This window comes from Brachycentrus maculatus, unplaced genomic scaffold, assembly GCF_059751285.1.
Source record: "Brachycentrus maculatus isolate JH-2025_06_01 unplaced genomic scaffold, ASM5975128v1 h1tg000247l, whole genome shotgun sequence".
NCBI lineage: Eukaryota > Metazoa > Arthropoda > Insecta > Trichoptera > Brachycentridae > Brachycentrus > Brachycentrus maculatus.
The window spans coordinates 21,761-48,392 of record NW_028280998.1 but is presented as its reverse complement, the minus strand read 5'-3'; the positions used below and the strand labels follow the sequence as shown (position 1 = coordinate 48,392).

General features: G+C 30.9%; 1 protein-coding gene across 1 annotated transcript; it reads right to left on the bottom strand.

Moving 5' to 3' along the window:
• Window positions 1-1,891: 1,891 nt before the first annotated feature.
• Window positions 1,892-25,165, bottom strand: LOC148306159 (uncharacterized). The gene is made up of 3 exons (XM_088265505.1): window positions 25,077-25,165; window positions 8,490-8,587; window positions 1,892-2,175 (listed from the first exon to the last, which is right to left on the bottom strand). Exons 1-3 carry the CDS (start codon window positions 25,163-25,165, stop codon window positions 1,892-1,894), a joined length of 471 nt encoding a protein of 156 aa, XP_088121631.1.
• Window positions 25,166-26,632: the final 1,467 nt, after the last annotated feature.

Below are 26,632 nucleotides of genomic sequence, written 5' to 3'. Positions count from 1 at the left end.
AATATTTAAAAAAAAACACTTAAGAAAAAATAATTAAGTTTTAGTGACTTTTGAATCCAACACTCTCTAAGATGATGGAATAATTATTTCAAAACCGGTAGTTAAAATTACTTTTTGTAAAGTGGTATTTCACAATGTGACTTTACTCAGCAGAACTCCGAGACGCCGGACTGACCTGGGAGGAAGCCAAGGAGATAGCGCGTGACAGGGTGACTTGGAGACGTCTCGTGTTGGCCATATGCCCCCCCTAGGGAGCGAACATGGAAAGAAGAGAAAAAGAAGAAGAAAGTGGTATTTCACAAAGTGAACGATGAACGATAAGGAGAGTGTTATATCATCACATATTATCACAAAGTTAACAATGCTTTTATTATACGAAATATAGTTTCGAATCCATTAAATTTCACAATATGTTAAGTGCGTGGGTTTTTCCCTACTTAGTAGATTTTTATTGATTGCAAAACTGTTTCATTCCAAACAGTTACAAAATCAATTTAAATTTTTTTTTCAATTGGTCTGAGTATTTGTGCTATATTTTTCACATCAACCTTCCCTTACCTAACTGTTCTACCTTCAGATAAGCCTCTAAATAGAGGCTTTGCGGGTTATTTATTTAAATAAATTAAATAATTTTTTAATATTTCAACAAAAATGAAAATAAATAAGAAAGATTTGGGTATGTATAGGGTTAAGTAACCTATTATTGCATGACTTGTTTTTTTTAGATAATGATGCTATGTTTTATAAACTTATTTATTATTAATATTATAATAAGTTAGACCGTTTTTTATAATACGTTACAATGTACATTGATTCTTATCCTTGTCTCCTTTTCTTCGGTCCAACTCTATACTATCCCTTTCGCACATTTTTAAAGATTCCAAAAAAGCAAATTAGGAAAAAAAGTTATTGTTGCAAATCTTTAGTGCTCGCTTTGCCTCGGTTCGGGACGCTTGTTTATATCGCTAATTAAATTTCGATAAAACCGCATTATAAAACCTTAAACACATCCGCGCTAAAGTGTATTAAATACGGAAGATGGTATCATATACTCGTATGATAATTATTAGTGAATTAGTAAAAATGCCGAACCCTCTTTTGGTGGGACGGAAGGCCTTTTGACGAAAGTCAAGAGTCCGGCTTCTCCTGAGAAGTTTTACGTGGTTTTCTCCCAGCAGTGAAGAAATGCTGAAATATTCCTGATAAGCCCACATTAGTTTACCCTTCCTTTTCCCCCAACCCATATTGAATTAAAACCTTTTTTAGCTAGAAGAAACAAAAATCCACTTACAGCATTTTGAGTGTGTCCAAATACTTGTTCTCAAAATCTGGATTATCTCCAATTACAGGAGTTATTTACATATTATTTTTTGACATTTTTGGACTGGCATTTAGTGATTCAAGAATAATGTTTCAAAATTGGTTCATTTATATAGAACTTCCAAGAATTTGAGTAGTGTGGTTGTCAATAATGGGTAGGGTTGGTGAATGTTAAACGTGTGTAAAGTGATCACTTGAACTAGCCTATGACGGTCGTCAGGCCCGTAAATGCCCAGACTTCCATATTCTTCTTCATCTTTGATGAAATGTAAAAAATAGTATAAAAATCCACTTATTGATCTTTAAATCTTGTACGTTATAAGCAAGGTTTATACATGTAACTCCTATCTTTAAAAAATGTACCTAACCTAACCTAACCTAACCTTTTTTTTTTGTTTTGCGTGGGAAGAGGAAAATCTTTTATAAGACGCCAGGTGACATCCGGGTCACAAGACTGGCAGTGTGGGAATCTCCCTGCTGAGGGCCTACCCACTAAAAACCTCTCCCGTGCAAGCATCCACACTCCGGAACCGCCGTTAGGCATTACTTCAGAGTGTGGCATTGTCAAGATCTACTGATCTACATCTACTTGTGCGGTCATGTTCCGCCTCCTCCTCTCACGCTCGGCATCCTCCTTCAGTCCGATCACGGTTGAGGCAAAGGCGTCCCATACCCGCCACGTATTGTCGTTTTGGAGCATTGACGGCACTACCATGTCCAAGCTAAGGCGATCGACCCCAATGGTGGTCATTAGTGACCCCCTGTGGTCTACCCATGCAGGACACGACAGCAGCGTATGCTCTGCGTCATCATTTGCTGAGTCGCAGTGCCAGCATGCTGCAGTTGCTTCTTTGCCTATACGATGTAAGTATAGCACTTGAACTAACTACAGTATAGTGATCACTTGAACTAGCCTATGACGGTCGCCAGGCCCGTAAATGCCCAGACTTCCATATTCTTCTTCGTCTTTGATGAAATGTCAAAAAATAGTATCAAAATCCACTTATTGATCTTTAAATCTTGTACGTTATAAGCAAGGTTTATACATGTAACTCCTATCTTTAAAAATGTATATTAAATAATTAAATGGTAAATAAACGATCTAAAAATACCTAATAACAAAAGTAATTGTGACGAAAAACGAGAAATATTACAGTGTAGAGTTTGCAGCTTGTAGCAGTTCTTCTTAAAGGAATCATGAAGATCTACAAAAAGGTCAGTGCATTCACTCTTTATCCATATCATACATTAACGCTATAACATTTTACAAAATGAAATTTTTTAAAAACCTTACGCGTCGTTTTTCGTATTTGTTATAAATATTTTTTAAATCGTATAACAGATATCGCTCACTCCTTTCAAGAAAGTCATATTTAAAAATCGTCAATTTTTAGTTGTGCATGTTTTCAGAATGCCCAGAAAATGTACTATATCCCAGCAAAAGCGACATGTGTTTTTTAACTTAATATATACCCGCTAAAGGGCAGAAAGTGTTTTTACATTTTGAGGAAAATATGTTTTTTTAATTATTTTTTAAATTTACTTAATAATTTTCAAATGGAGAAAAAACTTTCAGATTTCACCTAAAAAGATCTGTTATACAGTAAAAAGTTCAGTAAGTGGCTTGATATTTGTTTTTAATACATTGTATTATATTTTTAAGCTTTTAAAACAATCTGCTGAAAAATCAAGTTTATTTATTAATGACGTTGTTGAAAGGAGTGAGCGATGTAATGAAATATAAGAGGAAGCTTGAACGGTCCCAGTTAGAGAATGATGGCGACTCGCCACTGATGTCTGTATATGTATATCCAAACATGGCTATATGTTGCTGGTAATATTACAACTGGTGTTCTGTCATTCCTTTTACTGCTATAAATCTGTCCCTCGTAGGTTCCACAGAGCCGTGGGGGTCATACGTATTCAGAAACCACCCCCAACTTCTTTATGCTAGAATTGAGTTATACGAACGATGCATCTTTAAGACTAAGAAAATCTTTTTACCAACGCGATTTTAAAAACGTTTTTACTTGTAAACTTTAAAAAAACTTTAAATTGTTTAAAAGATAGTTTTTTTATTTAAATGACTTACGATTGCACGATATTATCAACTTTATTACTTATTACGACGTATTTTAAACGAAATCACAATGGAAAATGTTTTTATTTGATAACATGTTGACTTTTTAAAGAATGCTTATAATTGTCTTTTGACTGGATGATATTAAATTTAAATATCAATACAGTAAAGATACTAAAAATAAAAATTAATTCGAACTGTTCATTGAATAAATTTCTTTGATAAAATTATTTGAAGCCAAAATTTGTAATAAAACAGCATTTTCAGAGATTTTCATCCAGCAGAAAACTGTTCCACCAAACGTTATATAATGCACATATAAATTTTGTGTATATATATAATAAAAATAATAATAATAACTCTTTATTCCAGCTTGACTAAGTGATGGGTGCAATACTTAGACAGCCATATATGTTTAACATTTTTTTATACAATGAAATTAAAAATAGTAAACAAATAAGAAAATGAAAGAAAAAAAAAGCCCCATCTGTATATATATATATATATATATATATATATATATATATATATATATATATATATATATATATATATATATATATATATATATATATATATATATATATATATATATATATATATATATATATATATGTATATGTGTAAATATAATAATAAAAATAATAATAAAACCCTTATCCGCACCCCAATGGTGCATAGGGAACGGTAGCCGAGCGTGCTGACCATTACACTACGGAGGCGGACATATATATATATATATATATATAATATATATATATATATATATATATATATATATATATATATATATATATATATATATATATATATATATATATATATATATATATATGTATATATATATATATATATATATATATATTATCATTCGTGTGTGTGTGAAAATCCAGTGCCTGATTAAATCAATAAATAAAATTAATCTTATTTTTTTATCCGGATACTCGTACATTACTCGATTGGTTTATATTTTTTACCAAACAATTCACATGCTTTTCAATTGGAATCTTATTTAGCTGAAACTTCAAGTGAAAGGATAATATTGTAGCATTTTTATTGGGGTAAAAAATGGTCTACCGATTTGAGTGCAGGAGGCCGGCTTTACAGAAGATGACGTTATCCCAATTCAACCCCTTCGCTGTCTCATTCCCCAAAGGGTGTAACAGATGAGGAACGTCAAATAACTATAAACTGTTTGACAATTTAGTGGAAGTCGCATGTTGGGATAACTGGAACAAGAACGAGAATATGAGAAAGAAAGATATAATAGAAAACGTGTAGTTTAATTAATTGATTTTGTTAATTTATAAATCGCTCACTCCTTTCAAGAACGTCATAAATCAAAAAACTTGATTTTTCATGAGAACGTTTTTAAAGTTTAAAAATATAATGCAATGTTTTAAAAATAAATATCAAGCCACTCATTAAACTTTTTACTGTGCAACAGATATTTTTAGGTAAAACCTGAAGGTTTTTTCTCCATTTGAAAAATATTTAGTATATTTAAAAAAAAAAATAAACAATACCTTTTCTTCCCTGTAGCACGTAAATATTAAGTTAAAAATATATCACTTTTGCTGGGTTATAGTACATTTTTTAGACATTCCGAAAACATGCACAACTGAAAATTTATGATTTTTTATTTATGACGTTCTAGAAAGGAGTGAGCGATATATTAAATGATAAAATCAAACACTGATTTTTAGAGTCAACTTAATTGTATTTTGTTGTTAAAAACACGTCTGTGAATTGTTTCGCCTTGTTATGGCATTTTACACCAATGATTTTTTGGTAACACATTACTGTTTAAAAATAACGTTTACTTGGTAAATACCACTTTTTTATAAAATCTATTTTAACGTGTTTCGATGCATACAACACCATTAAACGTTGTTAAATGATGATTATATTCGTTGAAACACGTGGCACAATAGATGTTTAAAAAATCTAATACTCGTTTTTACCAATCAAAGGTTTAAATTCAAAATAATATTTTTTTCCTGATAATATTTACCTTAGCATAAATGAAGATTAATATGGTAATCTTGGCATTCACAGGGTCTATGACGACTTGACATCGGCTGGTTCAAGCAATCACTTTATACTCGTGTGACTTTCATCATTCTACTCATAACAACCACAATTCTCCTACTAAACTACTAAACTACTAAACCCTTCTACTACTTAACATATTATAATTTCGTATGTTATAATTTTGCATCAATTGAATCTTTTACATGCTTCTACTTCTGCGCCATCTATAATTGGACTTAGCAAGTTATTGTACCATAATAGTATAGATCTTCATTTAATGTGTGTAAGACATTTTAAATAAATATTTTGCTCCATGTAATACTTGCATTTAATCAAAACGTCTTGTAGGTAATATTATTTATTTGTTTCAGATTTGTTTGCGTTTGTTTTCCCATTTTTATACATAGGTACAGAAACATATTACATTTTTGTGTACAAAGAAAGGGAGTCCTTGTTTGCATAAGATTTATGTTTGAGAAATACGATATTAATATATTTAAATAATATAGGGGAATGTGAGTACCAAAGTGTATTAATTACATTTTGAAGATTTTATACAAGACGAAATTAATGAATTTTTGTGAAATTGATATTTTTTTAATATTCGTACTAAATATGTACCATAAGTACTTTATTAAAAGGTTTGTTTTGATGGAATGTAATAGATTGATGCGTTTCAGTCCTAAAAATTATGACGTCATATTTCTCTTTTTTGTGTGTATATTAGGTTAAAATCGTTGAAAACAATAAAAAATATATATTAAAAAAGAACTCCACCGACAAGACGCACATAGTGGCTTGGTGGGTCTCTGCAAAAAAAAAGTTCTAAATATGGATACATTGTGATTAAAATAAATGTATAAAAAAAAAAACAATAAATTTTCTTTTACTGATATAATACTTAAAATTCATCGTTCACTTTGTATAATGCCACTTAAAAACACTACTTCATGACTACCGGTTTTGGAATAACAAATGTAGAGTGGTGATGGAATGGTTATTCCAAAATCGTCAATCATGAAGTGGCATTACGCAAAAATGAATGATAAGGAGAGTGTCATTATAAAAGAGTTATGGAATTTTGTACTGTGATTGGTTGGTGTATATTCCCTCCCCCCCAATCAGAATTCGGACACTGCTGATAAATATTTCCCGATGTAATCCAATTGTCTGAAAGTTTGGGACCGCTGTCCTCAAAGGGTCGCATCCTATGCGAATTAAGTCTGTTGCCAATTTGTCGACTTGACTGAGTAATAAATCGGGCCACCCTTGTGCAATTAAAATGAGGATTAAACGCCCTTAATCTCGACACGGGATTGAGCCATCGATCCTGGGGTGGTTACACGCGCACGCCACAGAGCCTTCAGACACCCACCCAATCGCCAACTATGTCAATAGAAACATTGTCACTTTTTATTTATTGATTTTAGGTTTAATTTTTAGAGCTCCAGATAGATTTACTATAAAATAATATACTTTTGAAATATTAAAATCAAACTGATTTTTAGGGTTTACTGAGTTGTTCATTTTATCTAACCACCCTTCCTTCGGGTTATTTTGAAGGGGTTAAAGTGAACAGTGAATGATAAGGAGAGTATTATATTTCCATAACACAAAGTTAACAATGCTTTTAATGCACAAAATATCTTTTAATATGGACCAGCTGTACTATAGTCTGATCGAATGGAAAAGAAAGAAAAGAGGTATTGCACTTTTCACATTTCGAAATGTTAAATATCACAATGCTTGTGGGTGTACGAAAGCTTAGCAGCTACCAAGATGCACAGTGTCCGCATTTTTTTTTAAATCAAGGAATCATGCATCCCTTATGTCTGTCGTACTGTCCGCCATGGGCAATTTTATGTATTGTGTGTATTTTTCTGTTACGCCCAACAGATGTCGCTGCCATTGCGATAAAAAAGGAGAGAGAGAAAGAAAGAGAAAAAAAAAACTTATGACAGACGGTCGGGTAGACGCTGGCCTACGAAACTGGCGTCGCGGGTTCGATTCCCACCAATTATAAAATGTCATGAAAGATTTATTTTCAATTGATCTCTATTATTATTTTTTGTAATTATGTCTATAATCTAATAGAAAATTACAAAGTCCTTATTTAAGGTGGCCAAACATACATCCGATTTACATTTTTTTCAAGATTGTATAAAAAAAAACATAAAATATAAATAAAATATATGTATTACGATATGTTTACTTTAAAGGCTTTTATGTTCACGTACAATCCGATGTTTACATTAAACCTTGATCACTTAAATTTCAGTTTTGTACAACTGCTACTGAAACTGTATGAGACCCTTTGAGGTCGTATGGTGTACTGGAAATGTAGTAATAATATCACCCCCTAAAATGAGACGAACCTTTATAATAATTAAGTATAAATTACTTCGATTACTATAAAGAGACCTTTACTTAAAATCCATGATTATTTTAAATATAGCTCCAAAAATGGCCCTCAAATAAACCTAATGTGATTTTAAACTGACTTTTTTATTTGAGTTCCATTACTTGAACATTTTTATAGTCTTTGCTCTATACTTTCGATTAAATTAAAATAAAATAAATTAAAATAACTTAATTAATATCATTTTTCCTTTAATTCGATAGTTTTTTCTAGTTTTTTAATAGATAATGTTTCCAACTTTTTTTATGAGATCTAGGTTTTTCCACTTAGGAGTAATTTTTACTTTTTTTGACATCTCAATACAGACGAAAAAGAATATAAAAGTCTAATACTAACGATGGATGAAACGAATCATATGCTATAACGATACTTAATTTAAATATTAATTACATTGAGAATAGGATAATATGATATATTATAAATGAAAAGTGTTTTTGTAAATCACTGGTAGAATGGTGAATGTCACACGTGTATAAAATGATCACTTTAAGTAACCTATGATAAGTTAAAACTCAGACTTCCATATTTATTTTCAGTTAAAACTCAGACTTCCATATTTATTTTCATTGCAGTTGACATGTAAAAAATATAAATAAAATATTTATTTTGTAGTGCTGATTACTTAATCCAGGTTACCTTCATGTGTGGAGCATATGAAGTCCACAAACGGGCTCCAAACTCTTCTGTCGGCTGCCAGCTCCTTTTTATCTCCTTCTTTGAAGTTTGGGCGAGAACTGCTGACAAATTGTCAGCATTAAAAGTCCTGGATAGAGGAAACCAGATCCTTGTAAAAAGAACTATCGGATTGGAATTAAACTACTACTACTACTACTACCATCACGCCGTTTCCCCGCAGGAGTAGGCAGAGAGGATGGAACGCCACACTCTTCTGTCCTGATATACACTCTTCGCCTCTTTCACATCCATACATCTAGTCATACATGACCTCCGATTACGCAGACTTTTGACACCGCCAGATTTTAGGTTCTGATTGATCTGATCGTGCTAAGTCTTTTTCGGTCGTCCACGTTCTGTTTTCCCTCTCACATTCGCCACATATATTCTTAGTCATTCTCTCGCTATCCATTCGCTCCACATGTCCATACCACCGCAAAGAGCTCTTCCTAATATTTTCAATTTTTCCTCGTTCAGCCTTACATGGAATTAAAAATTGTTGAAAATACATATCTCTGTTATCTTCTTCTTTTACTCATTTCTTATACGGTTTTATTAAAACGTCGGTTAGTACGTTGATACAAGATGAATTGATGGTTTACGAAAAATTTATAATAAAGATGATTTTATGCCTAAACATTTTTTATGTGGCCTCGATATAATTTTGACACTGAAAATATCCGTAAAAAAATATATAATATACATTTATCTGTAATTATTTGATGTGACCGTAAATGTCCACTCACATACTATATTTGTATTCATTTGGATCAAATCAATGATGTTGTAGCTTATATTGAAAAATTTTTTTTCTTTTGAAGGAAGAATATAGGCATAGGAAGCATACAGGCCCACAACGGGGAAAATTGCAACAATTCTCCATCTTTATATAAATATTGAAATTTATATGTTTTCCCGTTTTAATACTAGCGTTATTGTTTGTATTATACTTTATAACTTCATGTTTACTTGTTATTTGTGTTTTGAAAAATGTCTTTTATATTTAGAAATAAAAATTACATAAATCTAATTGTTGAAAGTGTTGCATATAACCTCGTCATTAAAATGTTTGCTGTATTCAAAATCAGAACAAAAAGAGTGCTTCTATCCTCAAAGGTAAATAACGAGAATTTTTTCATGTTGAGTTCTCTGAAGAACAATATTATTCCTCGAAGTTCTAGAATAAGCTCCATTATTTTCCAGTTTAAAAGTGAACTTTAAAGCTCTCAGTATATGGGTGAGGCTCCTACTACACGCTGTCTCATAAGTTGCGCTTCCATAGCGACTTAACCTTCTCTCGTTAAATGGGATCAACCATTCTTTATACGTTTTGTGCTAGCACGGTGATGCTTCTTCATACTAAACTGGCCCGATCAGTTTTCAAGGAAGTTGTAAAATGCGAGGACTCTCACGATCATATAGAAAGAAGGCTTAAGGAAATATGGTCCTTATTAATTTTAACCTCTGATTTGTTTGTCACCTCCGTAGTGTACTAGTTAGAGAGTTTGGCTAGTCACAGATTTGATTTTCAGGAGATTCAAAATAAATTTAAGTTTAATTTCTTTTCTAAATTTTTCATTTAAGTTTCAGTAGGTAAATACCATTATTTCATAAAATCTATTATCTCACACATGATTGACTACGCCACTATACAAATTTCGGGAGCCGTATTCATTCTTCAATTGGCACCTTTCACATGCTAGTTTTCAGCACCATCTATAGTTGAATTGAGCAAGTTTTCAAACTAGCAGAGGCTTTTATGAAATGTATGTAAGATTCTTCCAGGGTTATTTCTCATAATAGGAGACCCATTAAAATGCTATTAATTTTTTTTATTTAATTTATAATTTTACTAGTTATTTTTCTCACAATATTTGGAGTGTGTCCAAATCTTTGTTCACGAATAAATGTTCTGTAACTCCTAAGAGACACCTTCTTTCACATGTTAGTTCTGACCCATCTTTGGTGGAACTGAGTAAAAAAATGTATATTGTCTGTTATATATGGATATCGGTAACTTGAAATGAGTCACTCGTAAGAACCAATTATGTAATTCACAATAAGAGGCTATAAAATTGTATTTAACTTAAAATTTTACTATTTATTTTTTCACAATATTTGGAGTTTGTCCAAATCTAATTTTCACAAATAAATGTTCTGTAACTTCTTCTTTCACATGTTAGTTCTCGACCCCATGTACGGTTGAATTGAGTAAGTTTTTAATGTTTTTTAATTAATATAAACCCTGATGATGACAAGGTTCTTGTCGAAACCGGTAAGTTAAATTGTAATTATAAAAAAAGTGGTTAAAACAAAGTTCTTGAATTTTATAAAGTTTATAAAATGTGCCACAAAGTGTCTGCGGAAAACATTCAAGAAAAGAGTAAGTTTTTATTTATATGTTGTTTGTTTTGTACATTATAAACTTGAAATGAGTCACTCGTAAGAACCAATTATGTAATTAACAACTCGACCCCCATGTAAAGTTGAATTCAGTATGTTTTTATTTGCATATTGTTTGTTTTGTACATCATAAACTTGAAATGAGTCACTTGTAAGAACCAATTATGTAATTCACAACTCGACCCCCATGTAAAGTTGAATTCAGTATGTTTTTATTTGCATATTGTTTGTTTTGTACATCACATGAGTCACTCGTAAGAACCAATTATGTAATTCACAACTCGACCCCCATGTAAAGTTGAATTCAGTATGTTTTTATTTGCATATTGTTTGTTTTGTACATTACAAACTTGAAATGAGTCACCCGTAAGGACATGAGAGGATGCAACATACCTGGAGGCTATTAAGCCAATTGTTTTTCATGCACGCTCCGCGACATTGTCCGCGTCCTGAATGAGAACTGATTCGGCTCCTTCGCGAGCCAGATAGCGAGCACGGTTCGCCAGGAAGGGGCAGGTGGAGATGCATATCACATAAAACTCTCGGAGCGTGTAAACTAAGTGTCGGAGGCTTTGTACAATGCACGGGGATGACAATAGCCCTCGTTAGTGCAGTCATGGAAGGCTCTATCTACTTGGCAGGTCGCTCAGGGATCACAATTGAAGGCTCTAGACGGGAAGCGAGCTATGATACATGTGTAATATTTCAAGTATGCTCAAATTTTTGTTTGCAAATCTGGATTTGTCCACTAAAGAGTTGTTTCAACGTTTTTTATCGTCGGTATTCACTTTTTGGTAAGACATAACAAAATAATATTATAAATACAACACTTGTTTATTACCAATTGAATATTATAAATATTTTATTCTTGAATGTTTTGCGCAGATACTTTGTGGCACATTTTATAAACTTTATAAAATAAAACAACGTTGTTCTAACCACTTTTAATTATTATTTTCAAATTACTTTTTATTTTTTTAGAATTTAGTACATAAACTCTGATGATGACAAGTTTCTTGTCAAAACCGGTTGGATAAAGTGTATCAATAAAAAGTGGTTAAAACAAAGTTGTTTTATTTTATAAAGTTTAAAAATATTTATTTTTTTGCCAAATATTTAGTGATAGTATATTGTTACGACTAGTTTTCAAAGCTACAGATACTTTCATCTAAGGGTTTATATTCAAACCCGTAGATGGTAGCTTCTGAAACTAGTCGTAACAATATAATACTAGTGGTAAAAAACGTGTTTTGTTTAAAATTTGTTATTTTTACATTCAGACATGAACAACTATGAAGATGAATATGGTTGTCTGGGTATTTACAGGGCTGGTGGTAAGTGATCACTTTACAAATGTGTAATATTGACCATTCTACTCATAGTTGACAACCAACCCTCCTTGTCAAATCCTGGTTTCTCTATTTTATTCGCAAAAATGTTGTGAATAAAATAATCTAGTCAAATAATCAACAATTATCAACTGCAACAAAAACATATTTTTAAGTGTCTCCTGGTATGTAAAATAATTCGGCAAGAATCTCACATATATTCTATAAAGCTAGTTGAAAAACTTACTCAAAACCACCATAGATGGTACCGAAAAGATGATGTTAATTGAAGCAATATAGTTTTATAATAATAAGGTTTTAATAATACAGTTTCCAATTTTAAAAAAAAAGTTTTCAGATGAAATAATTTTTGGCATTTGATAGCATTTTTAACAATAAAATCAGTAGAAATATGTGTTATTTGAGGTATTTGGAAGGATAGAATTTATAGTTTTTCAGTGATTTGGATTTTTAAGTACGTAATTAGTTCCTTTTACACTTGTATAATGACAACTCGTAAGCTTTGTAAATACCCAGACTTCCACAGTCTTTTTCATCTTTGTTGATAACTACCAAGTACCGACATATCTTCCCTTCCCACTTCAAGTCCTCGGCTGATCGCCAATATCCTGAATTATAACACCCTTTAGCATCGCTGTATTTCTTTACGACGATTAAATCGACACAACGCCAGCGAACATAATTTACTGCTGCCGATGCTTTGCACAATTTTATAACGCTGCAAAAGTTCATGCGATACTAAAAATATTTTCATGTAGAAGAAATAAACTTTAATATTTGAAATAACAAATTCTTGGCGAATTGCTTTAACTGTACATTGCATAGGAGCATTTAAAGATTTACCAGTTTTTTATGTATAAATAAATTTACATTTCATTTATAATAAATTGTTTCAAAGCAGAAAGAAATCATCTACATTTTCATTCGTCATTGTTCAGAAGCAAAAATCATTTCTCTTCTTTACCTGTCGTGTCCCCCCGACGTTGACTATCACTTGCGAGAAAGTGTCCCTATTTTGGGCAGTCCAAAACAACTCCTCGACGCCCTGTACTCCTGTCCACTCGTGTACATTATGGTGCCTGGAAATACGCCTTCTTCCGGCACCTCTTTCGACACCTATTCTTATGTTATTCATATGGTGTTTGAAAACGATGTTACATGCATAAAACATATTTCACAATAGGGTTTAAGAAGTTGCGGTTTTACCAAGTTAAATTGAAATTTAAAATGGATGGATATTACCGAAGAGTGACTAGCTTTTAAAGAAATGAAATCAAAACATGTATAATTGAGTGCGCTTGAACAACAAAAACATACAAATTAAAATAATAATTAATGAAAATGACTTCCAAATCATTTTGGAAGAATTTTTAACTATATAATTAGTAAAAATTATTTTTTTCTGATATTTGGAAGGATTTTCAACTAAATAAACTAACCAACCATCACTTATCATCCCCGAAGGGGTAAGCAGAGAAAAAAGAAAGCCACACCAATCTGTCTTTATCTTCCACATTCATGCATCTCAATTATCTCATATACTCGCCGATTATTTTACTTCTGACCACGTTCAAGTATTTGAAATATTTTATCATGCCAAGTTTTCTTGGTCCCCCACTGCTTGTATTACCAACCACACTCGCCTCATAAATGTGCTTTGATATTATTTGATTCACATCCCCAAACCATCACATCACTTTTTTTTTATTTTATTTAGAAATTTAACAGAACATTAACATAAATACACTTATAATAATAAATAACAAATAAAACAGGTTATTGTAATATTCCAATTACAAAATATCACAAATGTTAAATGAGTTAAAAGTAAACAGCAATAATAAAATATAGCAAAAGTTAAGAAGATTAATAGGCAGACTTAATTAAGAGCTAAAATAAAAATAATAATAAAAAAAACAGTTATAAGATGTACAAAGTTGAGAAGAGCAACAATTAAGCCTTTTTTATGTTTTTTTAGCCATTTGAAAATATTTTTAACTGCATTATTGAAATAAATGGGGTTTTCAGTCTTTTGAAGTGTTTCAAAGGAACATGTCTATACATTCTTTCACGTTTTATATATGACTATCAATATCAGTAGACGAAAGCTTTTTGACAACAACATACATGCAAACACATGTAAACACCCTACTAGGGTGTATTTCATTGTACATTTAGTAGAAACCTATAGAGTTTGTAATGTAACATACGCCAGTATTATTATTTACTACATCATATGCACCTGCCAACGGAATGTATGGGATACAATTTTATTACAAAATATTATAATATTATACGAATATACGAAATAAAATTGGCATTATTTGCCATAAACTTTATTTGGGGATGTAACATGTATTTTATTAAATAATATTTTAGCCCACAAACATTTTTTTTCATTATCAGCTTTTTATGCCTTTCGGATATGTTTATAAAAACGGGAACTAACAAAGATATTTTATAAACTTCAAAGCATTTTTTTAATATGTTAATAATTCATTTAATTAAAGAGTCGCTCTTAGGCTTACGAAAAAACAATAAATTTGAAACATTTGTGTAAACATATAAAATATGTCCAAATCATTGTATAACAATCAGGATTTCTGCTCTTAGCGGTTATTTATATTAACATCTCAAATAGATAATAATTTCACATATAAATATATATATATATATATATATATATATATATATATATATATATATATATATATATATATATATATATATATAAATATATATATATATATATATATATATATATATATATATATATATATATATATATATATATATATATATATATATATATATATATATATATATATATATATATATATATATATATATATATATATATATATATATATTTATATATATATATATATATATTTATATATTTATATCCTGACTTCTACAAACTTTTGGACACCCCTGCGTAGTACCTACTTGTAGAATTTCAATTTACAGTCCAAAAGTACGGGATAAAATATTAAACGCCATTGTTTTTCATTTAAGCAGATAAGACATCAATCCCATTTTCTATAGACTTTGAAACAAATAAAAGCGCTTCGCTGAGATAAGATGGTAATTCAATTTCTAAACAATGTCACGAGATGGTGCTTGACGTAATTGACATCGCTGCGAATATTTCCATCCAAAATGGCCGACTATTGGCGGGATTTTAATTGGAAGAAACAATGGATGGACGGTAATGGTAGTAGCAGGCGAACTTCAAGCTACTACCGGCTCCATTGCTTGTTTAAACTAATAAATCCCGGAATAAAACTAAACTAACTGAGCAAGGTAAATAAACAATGATTAAAGAAAACACTTGTTTTATACCACTTGAGTTTTATTAAAGACTACATGTTTCAGAAGTTAAACTTCCATCATTCAGGTCTGTTTAATGACAGTTATTATATAGACCTGAATGATGAAAATTTAACTTCTGAAACATGTAGTCTTTAATAAAACTCAAGTGGTATAAAACAAGTGTTTTCTTTAATCATTGTAACATGTCTTACCACAAAGTTAATGCCGAAACAATAGGAAAATAAACACTTCACAAAAATCCACACTACTGGCGCTACTATCAACCATACTTTAAAATCTATCAAAAATGCTACCCGCATATGGAATTTAATCAAGACATACATACAGTTCCCAAAATTGGTGCAATATGGATGATCTATAATTGGCAGTTATTAGTTGTCCGCCTCCGTAGTGTAATGGTCAGCACGCTCGGCTACCGTTCTGGAGGTCCCGGGTTCGATTCCCAAGGGGGGTAAAATAAATATAAGTGATTTTTTCACTGTCATATTTATTCAATATTACCCTGGACTGGTACCTGAAGCGGAGGGCTGATCACCTTTCCTTCATGTGTAAACGATCAAGATAACACTGCGTTTATATGAAGCAGTGCCCTATGCACCATTGGGGTGCGGATAAGGGTTTTATTATTATTATTATTATTATAATTGGCAGAATGGTGAGTATTACACAAGTGTATAATGCGATCACTTAAGCCTCTACCTTTTTTCATATAAAAACAATAACATATTTTTCTTATCATGTTGACGCATCTATAATATCCATAGGGTGAAAAATTCAGCGTCTGATATAATAAATCATGATATTATTTACTTCTTTTACAAAAATGTTAGTAATGTTAGTTTATAACTACTCACCGAGATTTTTGTATCGGTTATGAGAATTATCCATCTCTTCACTCTAATCACTCTAATCTTCTAATCACTACATAAGAGTTCAAAAAGTACTACACGACATTACCATGACACTATTCACACACTTACAAGTACACAAAATATTAATTATATGCATTTTGGTCGACCCGAGGATTAACCTGCACTTAATATTGCAGAACAACATGCACTTAAGGCCGAAGTCTGACATTACTAACATTTTTGTAAAAAGTAAAAATGACTTACACAAAGTAAACGCTATAAACATTTTTTTTAAATATAAAATAAAAATTATATTCAACTCGCGTGAAGGAGGTTAAAACAACTTTTAAAAAGCCTGGATATGTAAAATAACTAATTTCGTAACTTGATTCGGAAGTCACATTGTGGTATTACGTTTCCTTTTTAAATTTCAATTTGACTAAAAAGTAGATACCAAGTTTTCATAAAATATACTATGACACGTGTTTCGATACATTTGGTGTTTTAAAATGATGCCAAATGCATCAAAACACGTTTCGGAATAGACTTTTTGAAGAGATAGTGGTAATATTTCCAATCTACGATAAATCAAAGCTTTAACTAAATTTCGCTTTATTTGTATAAAATTAACGTCTCCTAAAACATCAATAATATTGTTGATACGCGGAACTCCGAAGAGATTGTGATTTCCGGCCTTTCAATTGCCGCGCTTTCCGAATCAAAAGACTTGATTTAATTCTCCCAGTGGCGGATGTAGGATAAACCTAAACACCCCCCGCCCTGAGGCTTTCATCCGTCCCTTGGCACTCTGGAGGCTGTAATATCTATCATATGTGTGTATCAGCAGATGTAAGTAGAATTCTATCAAAGGGTCATGTCATTCGCTACCAGACAGGTATATTTAACGCACAATTAATTAATACTTCAAGGCAATCGATTTTTTTTTCATATCATAAAATAACTAGATACTTTTTTCACATATATTTCATTTGATCAGTGACCGTGTTTCGTCATTTCTGATATCGTCAGTCTGATGATGTCGGTAAAAATTAAGCCCAGTCACTGGTCAAATAAAATATATGTGAAAAAAATAAACAGTTACACATTTATTTTATGAAATACAGTTCCACCGAGAAATTTCAGTACAAAACTTGAATCTACGATTGTGTTGTTTTATTGAGGAAATTATGGAAAAGGCATTTGATTTTGAATATTTGAGATGTATGTTTTCTAGGGATTGAAACATTGATAAAATGTTTGAAAGGAAGGTGAATGCTCTGAACAGAGTAGTGCACTGAAACCAGTTAGATACTATTGTACATTAAGGAAAAAGCCAGTACAATATTCCATTTTCTCTGCCTTCTTTTACGGGAAGTGGTGGAAGGTGGTATTAGTAGTAAAGTTAAATATTTGTTTAAAAATATTTACCAAAGCTACTCGACAATCAAAATGTCATTAAGCAAAAAACCTTTCATTACATCAATATGAGTCGTTCTGTTCCAAATCTTTCCATATGTAGATTTGATAATTAAACGTAAACGTCATAGAAGTATTCATGATTTTTTAATTAAATTTTACTATAAAGTGGTTGCATTTTTTGTTTTCATCAACTTTTTGAAAAGAAATCCCGATTTGAAAGCGTCTTTCGTAGTCTTTTAAACTCTTTAGAAATTATTTTTTTACGGAGCGTTCGAAACTGAATGACTCGTATTTGTATCGTGGCTTGTTTGTTATTTAAACGGTGGACTAGTGTCAGTTATAAAAGGAAAAACATCATTAAAAATGCCCTTGATTGATTTTTTTTAAATCCCCACTTAGCAATTTATTGACATATTCCCACTTACCACCCTTTTACCTTCGTCCGTCAAATCCCGAAGGCAAAAATCTCTATAATATTCATTTTCAATAATTGAGAAATAAGAAACGGTTTACTTTATCAAAATATTTCTTTTATAAAGAAGAATATAGATTTTTTTACCTACAGCCATTAAAGCATGCTCCTATTCAGATATCGTGTTTATTTACATACTTTATTATACATTTTTGTGATGTTATGTTGACGATGCTTTAAAAAAACATTTTATGCGTTTAAGGATAACTGAAAAAATTAATGTAAGAAGGAAACTACAAATTAAACGAAGAAAACTTATTGAATGTCTAACAAATACACCATCCTGTAACGTAGCACTTATATTTCAACTTACATTTCTTCTATTCTTTAAGCGATTCATTATTTATAAATATATATATTTTTTATTTAATATGTTTACATTTTTAAGTATAACATAATACATTTGAAACATTTATACATACGGAAAACATTTATATTTAGATTCGCTGTGCCTCTCCAAAAAAGAGACTGAGCTCTTGTGCTTGGAGAGGGACTTACACTCATGGTTTAATGTTATATAATAAATTGTATAATAGTCTCTTTTTTTGTTTATTTTTTCAAGATTTATATGTAATGGGCTTTAATTTTTTTCTTAAGTATTTTTGTATCTTCTATTTTTTTTTTATTTCTTTAGGGAGTTTATATATGGTAAATATATATGGTGTATATCGGGGTTTTTTGAGTTTATTACATAATTAATACTAAAATGTGCATGACAATCACAATTTTCATTAACATTTATATATATGTATATATATATATATATATATATATATATATATATATATATATATATATATATATATATATATATATATATATATATATATATATATATATATATATATATATATATATATATATATATATATATATATATATATATATATATATATATATATATATATATATATATATATATATATATATATATATATATATATATATATATATATATATATATATATATATATATATATATATATACATATATATATATAAATTAATATGTGTGTGTGTGTTTCTTTTTTTAGACAAACTATCCTGTTACTTAAGTAACGTTTCTCCAACCATTTGAAAATAAGTCCCATGCCACCCGAAATGAAACTCTTCCGTAAGCTGTAACGTAACGTTTAAAGGGAATTATTTCCACTCCACCGACACGGCCGTCCTCTGCAAGAGGAAAAAGTGTGTCGCGATGTTACCGAAACAAATTATTACCTCACAATTCTGCCCTACTTATTGCTTATACAATTTACTGGAGGAGGGGGGGTTTGACGACCAACATGTATTTAATAGTGATATTTTAACTTATAAGACTTTCATGAAAAATCAACTTATTTATTTGCCAAAAAAAATAGCCAGCAATAATTATTTCTATCATTTTTCTCACCAATATGTGAAATTCGGAACCATCAGCAAAATCAAACATTCCCCATACATAATTCTAATTTCTTCTAGTTCTACTTTTACTTCTTCTCCTTCTCCTTCTTCCACTTCTTCTTCTTTTTTGTCCTTCTAAATCCTCTCCTACTTTTATCTCTTCTTCATCTTACTCTCATTCGCACTCTCAGGACACAGCACTAAACTGATGCAATTTTATATTGATTCCTAATTTTATGTAACGTCTTAAGAGATAAAAATACAACATTATGGGTGAATCTAAAACCGTGCTCACAAATCTAGGTTTCACCACTTAAGAGCTTTTTATATTGACATCTCAACATAGATGTTTTACCCGTGATTGATAATCACACTACATTAATTTTAACACAAAATCTAACACGAGGAGAGCTGACCTTAACATTCAAGGATGGAACCAGGAAGAACAAGATATACCGTATAATAAGCACGTTCATTCATATCGCTCACTCCTTTCAATAACGTCATAAATCAAAAAATATAATACAATGTATAAAAAATAAATATCAAGGCACTTATTGAACTTTTTACTGTTCAACAGATCTCTTCAGTAAAACCTGAAGGTTTTTTCTCCATTTGAAAAATATTTAGTTTGTAAAAAAAAAATTAAACAAAACCTTTTCTTCAAAATGCAAATCAACACTTTCTGCCCTGTAGCGGGTAAATATTAAGTTAAAAATATGCCTCTTTTGCTGGAATATAGAACATTTTCTGGGCATTCCGAAAACATGCTCAACTGAAAATTGATAATTTTTGAATTATGACGTTCTTCAAAAGAGTGAGCGATATGTGAGTTCTCGACAACTCTCAGTTGACAGGTAAATGCTAGGTTTAGCCCTGTAAATGCTTAGACTTCTATATTCTTCTTCATCTATGTTGAGATGACAGTTAAGATATAAAATAAACATTCGAGCGATAAATCGTTTGTTTTTTCGACCTCCTTCGGAATCAAACCTGGGACCTGCATGCACAGTAGCTAAACGCTCTTACTTAGGAGGCAGAGTCGTGCAGTATATCAATGGGGCTGCGTATTCTTATGCAGTGATTTCCGAAGACCCTAAGTAGTAAAAATGGTTGCGTTCACGTTTTGAACATATTTTTCTATGAGAAGGGAAAAAGCTTTTAACATTCAATAAAATAACGAAACAATTGTAAATGTATGGCAGAACGTAAAAATTATTTTAAGCTTTTAACTTTCTAATTTTTCTGAAATACGATTCGGAATAACCTGAATTTTATGAAAATTTTTTTCGGGTTCCTTTTACTCGAAGATCGAAAATACCGATGCTCATTAGTTTCGACAAGCGAACTGTACAAAAATATTTTCTCAGTCCCAATTTGAAAATCAGTCACCCTCCTTCCCCCGCCTGCCTACAATCATCTACCCCTTCGCGAGCTAATCCAACCACCTTACTGCCACTTGAACCGTTCCTGAAAATATTAGTCGACTTGACGAAGAAAAAAGAAATGGTCGACGACATTTAATAAACATAATAATATTTATTAAAAGATTTGGGGTTTAACTGTTCATTGCATGGCTTTTTTTAAATAAAAATAATAATTTCTTTACAAAATTAATAAACTTTGTTTTAACCACTTTTTTACTAACACAATTTAACCTACCGGCTTCGACAAGAACCTTGTCATCCTCAGGGTTTATTCAATTATAAAACATTAAAAACATTAAAATACTCTCACAAAAACTTCCAAACACTCCGTAAAAATTTAGGATTTTAACATTTAGGATTTCTTACGGAGTGTGTGGATGTTTTTTATGAGAGTATTTTAATGTTTTAGAATTTAACAAACCCTGATGATGACAAGGTTCCTGTCGAATCCGGTAGGTTGAATTGCATTAATAAAAATGTGGTTAAAACAAAGTTGATTATTTTTATAAAGTTTATAAAATGTGCCACAAAGTATTTGCGGAAAACATTCAAGAAATAATAATTTCTATTGTATCGTACTTTACACATTAGAAGAAAAATAAATTTAGAATTATTGAAAAACTTTTAACAAGGAAAAATCAAGAAAATACTTATGTTTCAAATTTGCAACAACATACAATGGTTATACTTATAAGATATTGATATAATTTTAACACAAACTTTTGGCTATTTAATAAATTTCATACACGATACAGCGAAGGGTTTGTATGTAGAACTCCGTTTTAATTTATATATTGAATATTAAAAACAAACTCTGATTTTTAGGAATTGTAAATGAAAAAACTTGTTTTTTGCCACTTAAGTTATATATATTTTAGCAATTACAATTTCACAATCATAATAAAACATTGTTTTCGAATCACTTTAAATATTTAATTAAAATTTAATTTTAATGTTTACAGGTTTTAAAGCTAATCGCTTCTTACAACTGGTCAAAATATAAGCTAGATAAAATTGAAAATTGAAAAAAAATGTTTTCAGGTGTTTCTCAGTATGTAAAAAAATCCGGGACTCGGGTCTTGAATACCTCCATTTTTTTAAATCCCTGCTAAATGGAAGCTTTCTCTTTCTAAATTAGATGGCTCTTATGAACACAAAAGGCATAAGATTAATGACATATTTAGGAGTTCCAAAAATTCGAGTAGTGTGGTTGTCAATCATGGGTAGAATGTTGAATGTCACTAGTTTGTAAGGTGATCACTTAACCAACATATGACAGGTTATAAGTCTTGTGATTACCTAGACTCACATATTCTTCTTCATCTTTGTTGATATGTCCAAAAACAGTGTAAAAATAACTACTTAGTGGAGAAAACACAGATTTGTGAAAATTATTTGGACACACTCAAAATGTTGTGAAAACATTGTTAGCATAATTAAGTATTATATGTGGAACATAAAAAATGGGCCGGATACCGGAACCGCACTTTTATTTTATCTCTAGTTCATCTTTTTTATTATACTTTACTGTAGATATATAAACGATAGTAAAGTTTTATCGTGTTTATAGAATGTAAATTTATACTTTAGATTTGGGAAAACTGTCTGGAGCACAGAATCTCAAGAGATGGAGAAATTCAAAGGACGTTTAGGAACGAATAAAAGTAAAAGATGTAAAAAGGCCCTTAAGATACAGCTAAACCCGAGATAAGAGTCCCGAATATGGGCCAAAGTTTGCATAAAACTAGAAAGGGTAAAATGCAATCGTTAAAGGAGTGCTCAACACTTTTTCCCGTATTTCGTAAAGAACACTAGATTTTACTTAAATACAGTTTATTTTCAATTGAAATAACTCTAATTAGTAATTTATAAATAAATAGACATTCTTATACAATATATAGTGAATTGAAAAGTATTTCTTCAAGTAGAAAATGCTACAATTTCAATGCCATTCAAGACTCCTGAAATATTACTCTAGTACAGCGGTCGGGGAACTTCTCTAACCATTACCCCAAAATATTTTTACGTAAGTCGATATTATCCCCTTCACCTATTTCGAAGAGAAGACTATCAATGTGTATTTAAAATAATCATTATTTTTTTTAATTTATTTACACGGACAAACAAAATAACGTTCTTAAATTGAATGAAACAAAAATTTATGTTTTCAGGTTTTCTTTTCAGTTTTTGTCCGCCTCCGTAAAGTAATGGTCAGCACGCTCGGCTACCGTTCTAGAGGTCCCGGGTTCGATTCCCAGGGGGAGGATCAAATAAATATAGGTGATTTTTTCACTCAAATATTAATTCAATATGTGTCCTATGCACCATTAAGGTGCGGGTAAGGGTTTGATTGATTGATTTTGGACAAATGATATCGCTTTATGTTTCATACAATTACTTCAAAATGGGAGTTTTTTGATGTAAGAGCAATTTGAATACAGCCTTTAGCGTTTAATCGATTTCGGTCGCACACACCTGAATTGTTTAAGTTTGTAAAATTACTAACAAGTTTATGAAATAGCAAACTGGAAAATTCTTCCTTATCACCCCAAAAAAACATTTTTACCCCATTTGGGGTAATTTACCCCGGTTCCCCGACCGCCGCTTGAAATTCTAACATGTCATTATTTTCTTTGTTATATTACCTTTCTCAAAACCTTACCTTATCCTTTTCCTTCTTTTGACAAATTTACAGTTTTATACACTGTAAATTTATCAAAGAAGGAAAAGGCGTTTCGCAGTATGTAAAAATAATCCAGAGTTCGAATCATACATATGTTGAAATAAAATCGTATCTTCTTAATAAAATCATTCTCAATAGATGAATGTTGTGAACTCATATGTACTGTGTCCTGAGATTATTGATACATCTAGAAGATCCAAAAAAATGGGTAGTTTGGTTTTCAATCATGGGTATAATGGTAATATTTAATTTTTGTACAGTGATCACTTAATCAGCCTATGACAGGTCGTAAGCCCTGTAAATATCCAGACTTCCATATTCTTTTTCATCTATGTTGATTTTTTTAACAGGAATCCTATGATTTTATTCATTCAACTAGTTTTTTTTATTTTACTACTCATCTGGTAACAACAATAATTATTATGTTTATTGTAAGATTTTGACATCTCGACAAAGATGAAGAAGAATGAGGAAGTTTGGATGTTTACAGAACTTAAAACTTATCAAAGGCTGGTTTAGTGATCACTTAAAATATGTGTAATATTCACTATTTATCACACTGCTTAATTTTTTGAAGGTCATACATATGTATATGATCAAACTAACGACGTTCCATGATTGAGTTCACAACAGACATCCATGATAGAATGTCACACATATCGCTCACTCCTTTCAAGGACGTCATAAATAAAAAATCGTCAATTTTCAGTTGTGCATGTTTTCGGAATGCCCATAAAATGTACTATATCCCAGTAAAAGAGGCATATTTTTAACTAAATATTTACCCGCTACAGGACAGAACCAGGTTTAACCTAAAAAGATCTTTTGCATAGTAAAAATTCAATAAGTGGCTTGATTATATATTTTTGATACATCGTATTATATTTTTAAACTTAAAAAACGTTCTCCTGAAAAATCTTTTTTTTTTTATTTATGACGTTCTTGAAAGGAGTGAGTGATATGTAAAGTGATCACTTAACCAGCCTATAACAGGTCGTAAGCCCTTTGAATACCCTGACTTCCATTTTCTTCTTCATTTATATTGTTCTTCATTCAGATCGTAAAAAAAATAGTAAAAAATATTAATATAAAGGGTAAAAAACCCCATACAGTGCATTCACGGGTTTGAAACCCCTGCCAGCGTTTCAGTAGCCACTGCAGCGCCGCCTGGGCAAAGGTTAATTATACACGACAAGATAAAACGCCAAAGAGCGGCTCGACGTACCTCGCGTATAACGCGGCGGAATGGCGGTGCCGCTCGCTACCGGTGGCCGCCGGCTGGAGCGTCGCTCCACTGCTCCTGGCACTTGGCATTTAGCCGGCCGGGGAAGGAAGACGAGCTGCCTTACGACGAGACCATCTCATGTTCTCCTGATCATTCGTTTTCACTTTGTGTAATAATAATGCAATCATAACTGGTATGTCTTCACCATTTAGCCGACTGGGGAAGACGAACCACCTCACGACGAGACTATCCCATGTTTTCCTGGTCTTTCTTTTTCACTTTGTGTAATACCACTGAAAAATACTTAACACCTCCTCTGCGATGGTGGGTCTGATCAGACCCACCATCGCGGAAAATTATTAATTACTTAATAGGTAATTTTTTTACGTCGTTTTCCTTCAGTGTAATCGTTCTTCAAACAATTACCTACAAATTGAGATATAAACAAAAATTATCGGACCAGATTCGAATGAGTTATTTAAAAAAAAAAGAACAAATAAAAGATCAAAAATCATATTGAGTAAGGTCAGTTGTTCGCTATCAATGTGTTAGTGTGCCGTCTGCCGTGCCCTCGAACTCCCCAAAACAAAAGCAAACATTGTCAATCTTTGGCGATTGATTCTGTGTATTGTTTTTTTTACATTCGTTTTAAACTGATTTATTTGTTTACTTGTATGAAAAATACTAAGGATCACGTTTAAAAAAGTGTAATTATTACATAAGTTGTTAATATTTTCATAAATTGATTCGGCAGTTACTTTTTGGTAAAATCTAACCATTTTTAATTTAAGTTTTACTTAGAAAATACCACAAATAGTGGTAATATATAGTATATAATAGATTTATGTATATATACAACACCGACATACACAAAGTTACTAACTTCAAAACTTCACAATAAACTGTTTTATGTTTGAACAATTTCTAGTTTTTAAAAAAAAAATCTTTACGACACTTTACCACAATGAATGGCAGGAAAAAAATAAATATCTCATAACGAGATTGGACGACTTTTGGACAGTTCTAAAATTGAAAGAAAAGTGAGAAAGTAGTGTAGATGACAGTGATTTAGAATTCAAAAACCTTAGATACAGAATTTTAAAGTGAAACAGAAAACTTGGTTTTGTAAGAAATGTCAGTAAGTGATGAAGACATCGATTTTAACAAGAAAAGTAGCGATTGTCTTCTGATTTTTTGATAATAATTTACTTGTCAATATTAAAATTAAATTTGTTACCTTTTATGTCTAACGAACTTGTATATAAAAATAATTTATACCCAAAAATTAGTTTTATTTTGTACCGTACAAAATTATATTCATAATTTCTAAGACCCGCAAATCTATGTAAGAAATGGCGAACATTAAATGAATATTTACACCATTTTGGGCAATTCTGTTTATATTTTTCAATGAAAAATTTACCATTTTCACTGTATTTAAAATAAATTTAATTGCATTATGGACAAAAATTTATCTTGAATTATGAACTCAAGTCAAAATCCCAGAATCATTTTGTGGTTTTTGGAGCTAACCGCCACGTTTTATATTTGAAGAT

Coding starts and splice junctions, on each gene's coding strand:
- LOC148306159 (XM_088265505.1), bottom strand. CDS start 25,165: ATGCCAAGTGCCAGGAGCAGTGGAGCGACGCTCCAGCCGGCGGCCACC. Junction 8,588..25,076: donor TCCGCCGCGTTATACGCGAG/GTACGTCGAGCC, acceptor ATTTGTCAGCAG/TTCTCGCCCAAACTTCAAAG. Junction 2,176..8,489: donor CATATGCTCCACACATGAAG/GTAACCTGGATT, acceptor TACATCGTATAG/GCAAAGAAGCAACTGCAGCA.